Consider the following 12,434-nt stretch of genomic DNA (forward strand, 5'->3'; position numbering starts at 1 on the left):
GTTTGGATTCATTTTGACAGTAGAGGAGGCCATGGATAGACATATCAGAATGGGAATGGGACATGGAATTAAAATGTGTGGCCACTGGGAGATCCTGCTTCCTCTGGCAGACCAAGCGTAGGTGTTCAGCGAAACGGTCTCCCAGTCTGCGTCCGGTCTCACCAATATATAAAAGGCCACACCGGGAGCACCAGACGCAGTATACCACACCAGCCGACTCACAGGTGAAGTGTCGCCTCACCTGAAAGGACTGTCTGGGGCCCTGAATGGTGGTGAGGGAGGAAGTGTAAGGGCAGGTGTAGCACTTGTTCCGCTTACAAGGATAAGTGCCGGGAGTGAGATTGGTGGGAAGGGATGGGGGGGGGAACAAGTGGACAAGGGAGTCGCGTAGGGAATGGGGGGGAAGGGGAAGATAGGCTTGGTAGTGGGATCCCGTTGGAGGTGGCGGAAGTTACGGAGAATTATACGTTGGACCTGGAGGCTGGTGGGGTGGTAGGTGAGGACAAGGGGAACCCTATCCCAAGTGGGGTGGCGGGTGGATGGGGTGAGGGCAGATGTGCGGGAAATGGGAGAGATGTGATTGAGAGCAGAGTTGATGGTGGAAGAAGGGAAGCCCCTTTGTTTAAAAAAGGAAGACATTTCCTTTGTTCTGGAATGAAAAGCCCCATCCTTAGAGCAGATGTGGCAGAGACGGAGGAATTGTGAGAAGAGGATAGCATTTTTGCAAGAGACAGGGTGGGAAGAGGAATAGTCCAGGTAGCTGTGAGAGTCTGTAGGCTTATAGTAGATATCAGTAGATAAGCCGTCTCCAGAGATGGAGACAGAAAGATCAAGAAAGGGGAGGGAGGTATATTACTATACCTCACTTACTACTTATACTTTATAATAAAATATTTATACTTTATCATACTTTTTCTAGTAAACGATCACCGCAATCAATAGCATATGACTTCCCTTTCAGGGTTGAGCTTTTGAACCACCTGTACAACTTGTAATTTCTACAGTGTAGACTGAAGTCTCAAAGGAGCAGGATGGTTGCAACATGACAGGTACCAGCTATGTCGAGGTGGCTTGGCCCAGGCACGAATGCAATGAATGAGATAAGGTTTGGCCATTGTTAGAATGGACCTGGGAGCGATTCGATTTGGTAGAACCAAGTCGAGGCAGATTTGAGATGGAGCACTGGCCCGAGAGCAAGGAAAGACCTGAGATTTGATTAACTTAAGCACCAGGCTAAACTGGAAAGGTCGCCTACAGGCCTAGTCAAGGCAGCAGGGCCTTGGCTCGAGAGTGAGAATGACCTGAGGTTTGGACAATTTTAAGCACCAGGCAAGGTCAGGGTGTTGGGGCTGGAGGCAAAAGACAGGCCAGTTCATCTCACTACTCCACAAGGCTTACTCATCTCCGCGCTGAACACAGGCTGTGGCCTGCAACTGACGAGCTACTGGATCACGTCGGTGAACTCACTTTTGTAAACTTTATTTCTGAATGTTATTTGCTTACTTCTATTGTTCGCACATTAGATGTCGGAGGTTCTTTGGTGTTTCTTTGTTTCATGCCTGCCTGTAAGGTTCTATACAGCATACATATTTTGATAATAAATGTTCTTTGAACTCATTTCCAAAGATGTAGCCCCTCTATAGTAGGGCCACCTACATACTGCTTCAGAAAACGTCTTTGGACATGTTTAAATCCTGCTTCACAAAATCCCTTGGCATTAAGACAGTTCAAGTCAATATTGAGGAAGTTAATGTATTAAAGCTGTCCGGTTTTGAATATTTTGAGAACTTAAATTCTAGATGGTGATGAGAAAATGACAGTTCCAAATTCATTTATTTGGAGGTATGAACTCTGTAGACTCACCCAAGCAGAATCAAGGCAGTTGCCTTCCATTTATCATTCACTGAGAACATCACTGTGCCACTCAAATTCCAGACAAGAGATTACAAGACAATCACTGTCTTGAATTCAGAAGTGACAAAAAAAGTCGTTCAAAACTCTCAATAATTCATAAAGGTTATGAAATTGCAGATTTATACATTTCAGAATGAGTTAAATTGCACTTTATTTCCTAGTTTTCAGTTAGAACCTATATGGTCAGTACTGAATCATATTTTTTCAAAAAACGACAATAAATTTTCAGCACATATACTCAAGGCATATCAGAGACATACTTTGCAACTGTTTTTGTTATCTCTCTAACCGAAGACTTGATGTATTACCCAATACTTGGAAACCACGTCTTTGTTATTTGCAGACAGGCAATAAAAGCTTCAAAGGACAATTAAATTCTCTAAAGTTTACACAATTTTATTTGCAATCACTAAATTTTGAACACTGAATAGATTATCTATAAAACAACTAAGTTAGTGTACCATATAAATATTCATTTACACATTATTTAACTTACCCAGTATCCTCTAATGCTGCCAAGGTTAATCTGGAGAATACCCTGTTCTGTGTATGAGACCCCGTCATTGCTTCATTCTAGGGAGTGAAATGGGATCCATCATAACTAAAAAGCTTAAATGATTTTTTAATTATTTCAATTTTTGTTCAGTGTCCACAGTGATACCAGAAAAACCATGAGAGGAGCTTCCCTAATTCAATAAATCACTCTTAATTTAAGATTGTGAGTGGGATTCTTTGAACAAAGGTTTCCATCCGTATATCATAGTTAGGTCTCCAGAAGATCGTTTCTTTTCCAATATTTCTGTGCTATTGAGCTTTCAGTGTACAAGTCTCTAAGTGTAAATTTTGGAAGTACCTGTTGTACTAATGGTTGGTCAGGTCTCGTGCCTCAAGTTAGGGTGCTGTTTACTTCCTCCCGATGACTCACATAACCACCCCTGTTGGGAATCTATAAATAAGCACTTCCTCATTTTTTATGAGAAGCAGCGATTATTTAGCCACTACCTCATGTTATTATATATAGGGCATTCTTGCATTATTTTATAAAGCTAATCTCTTGTTAAAACCTACAGACCGGAATTAAAATCCACAGCAATAGACTTCTGATGAAAAGCCAGTGAATTCTATTTTTCTCTCCACAGATGCTGCTTGACTTGCAAAGCATCCCCAGCATTTTTTTACAACATATTTACTTCTGATTTACAGCATCTCTGTATTTCCCCTCTCTGCCAACGATGTCACAAAAATAAAGTAACCCCTCTGATCCAGGACTAACTTCTGTGAAAAGGTGGGACATATTCAAATTCCAGCTCCTTCCATTGCTTACAATCACCTTCTCGCACAGATGTAACAGAAGTGATTCTATTAACTACAAATTTCACTGATATCCAAGATTGTTTTACATTCTGGGTTTAAGCAGAGGAAAAGAAAGTTTAAAAGCGTGTCCCAGATTCACACTTCACAGAACTGTGCATTTTTTTCAGTTACTCATATCGAACGTAATAAGCTCATGCCATTGAACTAGAAAATAAAACAAAAGCATGACCAAATAATCATTATTTTAATGTCATTGTTAAAAATCCTTTACATTTCTTTATCCTGATACCTTTATTCTCAACAAATGACAAATTATACCTGGTATTATTTCCAAAATTCAGAGCATGAAATGATGTAGAGATATGCACTGGACTGTGTACATCCAAGACTCTTGGTGTGTTGAAGGACCTCAGAATAAAAATCATTGACTGTGCAAACTACATGGTAAATCCCTGATTTCTAAAGTATATACACGTTCAGCATGACATTATGGGCCAAAGGGCCTGCATTTTGCTGTAGGTTTTCTTTGTTTCTATGTTTCCAACATTAATTCACAGGAATTCAAGCACCTAAAATGCATAACTGTAGAACAACTCAATCCAACTTCTACCACCACATGAGATGAAAACTTGCTTTACACAAGTTTCATTCAATCTTACCTCTAATAATCTCTTTTCCCAATGATTCAGTTCTGTACCAACTCCACCCTGATTCTCAAGTTCCATTCCTTCAAGCACTGAACAATTAAAGTGTTGCTGGGCTTCCTTCTGCTCAATAAGCAATCAGTTGTAATTAGTAGAGTAAAAATTGGATCTTCATTATAATATTGTTTAAATAGTATGATGCAATTAAATGCTGGATCTTAGAGAGATCGAGATGTCCTCACACAAAAATATAAAATTAGCTTGTTGACACTTCATCAACTCAATCCTTCATTTTTATAATTAATAATAATTTGTAAACAGCTGAGGTCAAAGTATGATCCCTGAGTCTCTCCAATGCCACACCTTGTCAATCTAAATATAACTAGTTTATTCATATTTTCTATCCATTAACTAATCCTCTATCACTGTGAATATATTTCCTTCAAAGTCCTTGGGTATTTAAACAGTGCAGGGTTTCATTGTAGTTTTCCAGTACACTGAGACTCTCTAGAGCAGTGGTTCCCAACCATTTTAATGCCATGGACCAATATTATTAAAGCAAGGGGTCCACAGATCTCAGCTTAGGAACCACTGCTCTACAGATACAACATTATTTCTGTAATAAGGAGACAACAATTTTATGTGATATTCTAGTTGTGTAAGATTTTGTATCGTATAGCTTTCCCTATTTGTTTGTACTCAATGTCTGTCAAAAACATAAAAGTATCTTCTTAACCATGTTAGACACCTAACCTACACCTTTTCAGGGACCCACAGAGATGTTCTCTATTAGATACTTGGGATATAACCGAAGAAAAAATGGCTAGAGATGTTTAACATCTTCATGTGTTTATTAAGTGCATTAAAAATCAAACTTGCAAAAATGAGCAAAAATAGTGAAAAGAAAACTAATACTTACAAAAAGTTAACTACCAGAAAACAATAATAATGGCATACTATTTTCATCCAGTGTGAACTTCTGGCAGTCTCAATCCCTCTCCCCTACTAACATCCCTGTTTATTAGGCACCAGGACATACCATCTTTAATTACCCACAAAATTAACAAGACTAAACATGAATTGAATATGATGCACCCCACAATGTAGTTACAAGCATATCACAAATTAAACTTAAGTATCTACTTTAATACAGTATACAAACACATGCACATCCCCATTACTAAAGAAATGAAATATTCCACCATGGATGGCAGGAAAGGCACCACAAAGCCAACCCTTTAGGACCCATTATGAGAACATACCGAAGACATTGAAGAGTGTACACTCAGTGCCATGACAACAGAAGGACAAGGCTGTGTGTGCACATGCGCATGTACGTAAGGAGTGCATTTACCGAGAGTTCTCCATGTCATTCTCTTAGATCCCCATTCCTCTATATATTTCAATATTCTATAATTTAAACCATATTCCCTCGCCTTGTTTACCCTCCCAAGATCTAAAGTTGATTTTATTATCATATGCATAAGAACATGTATGCACAATATAGCCCTTATCCAAACTCTGAATCATATCCTCTATTTCAGTGTTCAGTTCCCTTAATTTTTTTTATAAAATTTTTTTGGTTAAGCTTAAGTTAACTACAGGAGGCCCTAATGTCACTCAGGACACTCCACTGGAGCCAGGAGTGCGATACATTTCTGATCCCAGATCAAATATGTTTGGACAAGGGGTAAACATGAATAAAAACGGTATGCAACTTTATCAATCTAGTGATATCAATGAAGTCCATTCAAATATAATCTGGCCCATAGTAATAGAAAAGCAAATGCAACAACCTTTGTAAAATACTCATTATTTTCTAACAAAGAACAACTTGGTAACTAAAGTTATGTAATATATTTCAGCAGTCATTCATTCTCTTTAACTCTCTTAGGAAGTTATTTGGCAATTAAAAACTAACAAAATTGTATTTAATTTTTCTTTGCAAGCCAGCCATGTAACACATGATCACAAGATAAAGCCAGTGGAGTAAATATATTGAATAGTTTAAGTTGTTTGCTTTTTGAGAAATCTGCAGTTGTAATTGAAAACACTGCCTGGTACAAAGTCAGGGATCATTCATGAAGAACACAGACACAAGAGTAACAGCAGAAGCTGGAAATCTAGAGCAATACACACTGTGCTGGAGGAACTCAGGAGGTCAAGCAATATCTACGGATTGGAACACATAGTTGATGTTCCAGGAAGAGTCGTCCTGGTGACGTATGTCCTGAAGAAGGTTGCCCGAAAAGTTGACTGTTTATTCCCATCCATTGATGCTGCCTAACCTGCTGAGCTCCTCAATAATGAGAAAATTCTGAATTAAAGAAAAAAAATTATGAGATACAAAATGAATATTCAAAAATGTAACACTCTGGCCAGAAAATCTAAACCTTTTGTAGGTTGCTATTCTTACAATAAATTATCATCACCATTATCGTTATGTCATAATATGATGGGCAATCATGGTCTTTCCATCTCCAAGGCAAATTTTTCTACAGAAGTGGTTTGCCATTGCCTTCTTCTGGACAGTGTCTTTACAAGATAGATGACCCCAGCCATTATCAATACTCTTCAGAGATAGTCTGTTTGGCATTAGTGGTCACATCACTAAGATTTGTGATATACAGGAGCTGCTCGTACGACCATCCACCACCTAATCCCATGGCTTCATATGACCCTGATTGGGGTGGTGGGAGTCTAGGCAGGTGCTACACCTTACCCAAGGGTGATCTGCAGGTTAGTGGAGGGAAGGAGCACCTTAACCTCCTTTGGTAGAGACGCATCTCCATCCCGCCACCCACTACAATGGATAATACACAGATTAGCATATTGCCATATTTTGATTTCACCTATTCTACCATGCGAAGTCAGCACTGGTGAACTGGGCGGATGAGTCTTACAGTGAAATCCAACAGCCAGGAAGGGGGGGATTGCAAAGCTCCGTAGAGAGTGAAGGGCATATCAAGGCACAGAAGGTCTCATGGTCCACTACAACTTAGCTTGTGACACTTGTTCGTACAACTGGACCCAGACTTCTGAGATTGAGAGAGGGGAACTGCCCCAGCGCAACGGCTTTTCCACCTTAAAAACTCTCTCACGCAGGTTTCCTGTCATCATCGGACATGACTGACAACGACCCATCATGACTTAAGGGCATGACGAGTGATCATTGTAAACAGCGTCACCTTGCCAGTCATTTCTTCCATTCATTTTACTGGTTTAATTTTGGTTTGTCACCTTTTCAAATACTTAGATACTGACCTATTTTGATCTTACAGTTTTCATCAATAAAATTATAAAGAAATACAAGGCACTTATGTTGATACTCACAACAACTCGAGGAGTTACAAGAAGAAGAACTTCATGATTAAGCTGTTTGTTTCCTCGAACATTCCATAACCTCTTTGCCCTGCGTGCAACTTTTTCACTCCATTGATATAATCCAAGTCTATTTAAACACAAGTGACAATATTTAATCATAATATGGATCCAGGAAATAAAAACAAAATAGCCAACAAGTAATAGTACTTATGAGATGCAGTGTAACAGTTAAGTGACTGAACTAGCAACAACTGTGGTGGAACATTTATCAAATACTGCACCATGCCAACTCATTAACTTAAATTCATGTAACACAATAAATTTGGAATTAAAGGTAGTTACAATAATTCACAATCATCATGTGCCCTGTTATGTGACAGAGGCGATCATGGTCTCTGATCAAGGCGAACACGATTGTTCCTGGCAAATTTTTCTGCAGAAGTGGTTTGCCATTGATTGCCTTCTTCTAGGCAGTGTCTTTACAAGATGGGTGACCTTAGCCATTATCAATACTCTTCAGAGACAATCTGCCTGGCATCAGTGGTTGCATAACGAGGACTTGTGATACACACCACCTGCTCCCATGGCTTCATGTGAGCCTGATTCCGGGGGGGGGGGGGGGGGGGGGGGGGAGGGGAGAAGGGGGTTAATCAGGGGCTACACCTTGCCCAAGGTGATCTGTAGGCTAGCAGAAGGAAGAAGTACCTTACACTTCCTTTGGTAGAGACACATCTCCATCCCACCACCAAACAATAATTACCAGTTTGTTATTTAAACTCTCTTTGGGGAAGGAAATATTGCATCCTTACCTGTTCTGACCAATGTCTAATGCCAGACCCACCCATGATTTACTCTCAAACTGCTTTCTCAGTTATGGGACAAATAAATTTGGTTAATTTTGGCAGAACCATCCACACTCCATGAAGACATCTTTAAAACTTTTTTCAAGAACAAGCAATAAAAAGAAAAAATTTATAAAAATTGCATCGGCAGTAGCCAAAAAAAGCTATTGCAGTTACTTGGAAATCAGACTCGTATTTAACTATGGATCGTTGGAATAATGAAATATACAGCTGCATTCCACTTGAAAAAATTACTTATAATTTAAGAAATGAATATGATATATTTTTGAAAATTTGGCACCCCTATCTACAAAAGATAGGATTAAATATATAGGTCCTTTGAAGATAAAATTATAAAGTAATTGGGGAAAATTAAAATTAAAATTATTTTGAACTCCATGGAGCATGTGGGGATCCTCCGATATCCAGGCAATCTTCTTTTTCCCTCCTCTTTTCTTCCTTTCTTTTGTTTTTTTTTTATATAAGGGTTTAAGGGGGGGGAGGGTTAAGGGGAGGGGGGAGGGCTAGTACTAATTTTTTTCACATTTTTCACTTTTTTTCACTATTCTAACACTATTCATTCTATGTAATTCTCTTAAGAATGTAATAAATAAAAAGCACAAGCAATAAAACATAAGTTTTCTTTCATCTTTTCTGATGAAGTATTTTGTACAAACTAATGAAAATGTATAAATATTAACTAAACTTACGACTCATTGAAAGGTGGAAGCCCATTTGCCTTTCGCACAGTTAGAGGTTTCCCCTCATCATCACGGTAGAATGCAAAAAGTCCTGCAGAAAAACCCTAATTTGGAACAGAAAAACGAACAAATGTTATTTGCCGCTGCATGTACACTGGGACAATAAAGAGTGGCTCAAGGGGCACACTTCACCTCTCCTGATATGAGGTGTGCAGTCGCAATCCAATTACTTTTCTGAAAAGGGCAAAGAGGCATGAGGCTACTTTCATAAAACAGACTCCATCAGTTATTTCTTATTACAAAAAAGTCTGTCTCTCCCCATTTAAAAAATACAGTACAGAAACAATCCCTTCAGCCCACCTAGCTGTGCCGAACCATTTAAACTGCCCACTCCCATTGATCTGCACCAGGACCATTGCTCTCCCTACCCCCATCATCCATGTACCTATACAAAATTCTCATAAACATCGAAATCGAGTTTGCATGCACCACTTATGCCGGCAGCTCATTCCACACTCTCACCACCCTCTGAGTGCAGAAGTTTCCCTCATGTTCCCCTTAAACTTTTCACCTTTCACCCTTAACCCAAGATCTCTGGCTGCAGTCTCACCCAAGCTCAGTGGTAAAGACCTGCTTGCATTTACCCTATCAGTATCCCTCACAATTTTGTATAACGCTATCAAATTTCCTCTCAACCTTCGACATTTCTAGGAATAAAGGCTTAATGTAATTGATCTTTCCTTATAACTCTGATCCTCCAGACCCAGAAACATCTGTGTAAGTTTTTTCTGTACTTCAGAACCATGAGAAATCAAAAAACAAATTGCCTCATTTGATAAGTGAAATGAAGATAAGGCACAGAACCCAAAATTGTGTATCATTGGTTGCTGGAATAATTTATGCCCAGTCACTGTAATAGTGCCATCCTAATGCTGAGAAATAACACATTAATCTCTAAAAATTTTCTTGAGTTGCAATGTAAAATAGGCCCTTGCAGGCCTTCAAGCCACACCGCCCAGCAATCCCGCAATTTAACCCTAGCCTAATCACTGGACGGTTCCTTTTTGCACCTAGTGGTGCATTGAGTGGCATTTTCTGCCATTTCAGTAACATTTTTGACTGTCTTTTTTTGAACAAGGACAAGTTGCTAGCTCAATGCTCAACCCAGCATGGATGGAAAGCGTGCAAGGACTGGCTGGATTGAAACTTGGGACCACCTGCCGCTAGTCCAATGCTGATGCCACTACATCAGCAGCCGGTTACAGGACAATTTATGATGATCAATTAACATACCTTTTGATATGTCTTTAGACTGTGGGAGGAAACCGGAGCACCCGGAGGAAACCCACACGGTCACGGGGAGAACGTACAAACTTCTTATAGGCAGTAGCAGGAATTGAACCTGGGCCATCTGTACTGTAAAGTGCTGTGCTAGCCACCACCCTACTATGCTGTCCAAGAAATTTTCACAGTGTTAACTAATAAAATCACTGTCATTACGTTATTTATTTTCTATTTAAGAAAAGATGTTCTGAAAAAAAATTCACAAGGAAAATATGTCATTTCTTATACGTTATACAATATTTAGCCTGGCTGGGTTGCCTGGACAAGGGGGTCCGATGTGGAAATACCTGATGACTCCAGGTTACATCACTGATGATGTATCTCAGTGCATCCTAGGATGCATTTCAGCATCATAACATAGCACAGGGTACAACAGCAAAGCACCAGAGGCACTGGATATACTCAGCTAACCAAGCATTATCAGTGGAAAGGGAAATGTTTTGTTGCATCATGCTCCAAGCAGCTTTGAAAAGGAGTCACGTACCACTATTAACGGCAAACTTTAATGACATTAAATGCTTTCTATAATCACAGGTTCTCAATTTTCATATTTTGCATTATTTGCTTAAACCAGGATTACTTGCTTAATAATTTGTCATTTGATTGAACAGACTAAGGCCATGTTTTCTATACATATCTCTTCCATACTCATTTATCTACCCAGATTCCTTGGCTCATAGCCAAAGAGATGAGGCAAAAAAAATGTCATTGACATAATCTAGATTTTGTTAAATGAAACCCAAGAGATACTTGGTTAAACATCTGAACTAGGAAAACAACTAGTTTGGAACACCAATAGGGAAGGATAAACCCAAAGGAAAAATCAGCTGTGACGTAAGCAATAGAGATTAGGAAAAGCTGAACTCAAATGATATACATTCCACATGCTGCTGAAAGTCAAAATTACAAGAGAGAGGGCAGTATTAGTTCAGATCTAACTATTTTACACAAAGGCCATATACTCCATAGATTATAAATCCCACATAGCTCTTTGTGATTGTAGTAGCAGTAGTAGTAGGCATCCATTAGTCTCGTGAGACGATGGATTTGCGCCTTGGAAGGTTTCCAGGGCGCAGGCCTGGGCAGGGTTGTATGGGAGACCAGCAGTTGCCCAAGCTGCAAGCCTTCCCCTCTCCACACCACCGATGTTGTCCAAGGGAAGGGACTAGGACCCGAGCAGCTTGGCACCGGTGACGTTAAGCGCCTTGCTCAAGGACACAAACACATTGCCTCAGCTGAGGCTCAAACCAGTGACCTTCAGATCACTAGACCAATGACTTATCCACTAGGCCACGCACCAACAATTGCCAATTATTCACTTTATGAACTGGCCGGATTAATAATTAAGAATTCTTCAGTCACTTATTTTCCCATGCATCCTTGGAGAACAGAAGTGCAGTCAAAAAAACTGAACAAAAAAAAAAAATAAATCCACCTCTTAAATTTCCTAAAAGTAATGACTGCAGGTAATTACCAATGCATGGACAATTTCGTGTTTAACAGTGGACAGCATGCCTTGAAACTCCTGTGGCTCAGTGGGGATCATACTTGGGCATAAGTTTGCATAACCTGCAATAGGCCTGCGAAGTTGAGAGAAATACAAGTTAGGATTGCATTTGATTTTCATTATTGTTTCTATGAACACTTTTTAAACCTAAAAATAAACATTTTTTAAAATTAAATACATTTATTTAACACCTTGACCACTTTTGATTTAACATTCTGTACTCTAAAACGATTAAAAATTATAAAAGAGTTTACAATTAGATGCATACTGGTACAGAAGGGAAAATAACATGCTCAAAAGAATGTCATCTTTTGTCCTTTTCACCAAATTGTTGAAATAGAATATAGAATAGTACAGCACACATTACAGGCCCTTCAGCCTACAATGTTGTGTCGATCCTCAAACCCTGCCTCCCATATAACCCCCCACCTTAAATTCCTCCATATACCTGTCCTGTAGTCTCTTAAACTTCACTAGTGTATCTGCCTCCACCACTGACTCAGGCAGTGCATTCCACGCACCAACCACTCTCTGAGTGAAAAACCTTCCTCTAATATCCCCCTTGAACTTCCCTGCCCTTACCTTAAAGCTATGTCCTCTTGTACTGAGCAGTGGTGCCCTAGGGAAGAGGTGCTGGCTATCCACTCTATCTATTCCTCTGAATATCTTGTACACCTCTATCATGTCTCCTCTCTTCCTTCTTCTCTCCAAAGAATAAAGCCCTAGCTCCCTTAATCTCTGATCATAATCCATACTCTCTAAACCAGGCAGCATCCTGGTAAATCTCCTCTGTATCCTTTCCAATGCTTCCACATCCTTCCTATAGTGAGGTGACCAGAACTGG

At 39.5% G+C, this 12,434-nt stretch overlaps 1 protein-coding gene across 3 annotated transcripts in view; it reads right to left on the bottom strand.

The window, feature by feature from the left end:
- Positions 1-12,434, bottom strand: part of lmln (leishmanolysin-like (metallopeptidase M8 family)) — a 59,580-nt gene that overhangs the window by 27,135 nt on the left and 20,011 nt on the right. For 2 of the 3 annotated variants that reach the window (XM_073047549.1, XM_073047551.1), the window contains exons 7-11: positions 11,558-11,663; positions 8,749-8,843; positions 7,206-7,323; positions 3,888-3,995; positions 2,411-2,487 (exon numbers count right to left, since the gene is read on the bottom strand). In XM_073047549.1, the coding sequence (XP_072903650.1) occupies positions 2,411-2,487; positions 3,888-3,995; positions 7,206-7,323; positions 8,749-8,843; positions 11,558-11,663 (504 nt within the window). The remainder of the gene's footprint in view (positions 1-2,410; positions 2,488-3,887; positions 3,996-7,205; positions 7,324-8,748; positions 8,844-11,557; positions 11,664-12,434) is intronic. The other variant, XM_073047550.1, reaches the window with a different exon arrangement.

The sequence above is a fragment of the Hemitrygon akajei genome, chromosome 5 (assembly GCF_048418815.1).
Source record: "Hemitrygon akajei chromosome 5, sHemAka1.3, whole genome shotgun sequence".
NCBI classification, from domain to species: Eukaryota; Metazoa; Chordata; class Chondrichthyes; order Myliobatiformes; family Dasyatidae; genus Hemitrygon; species Hemitrygon akajei.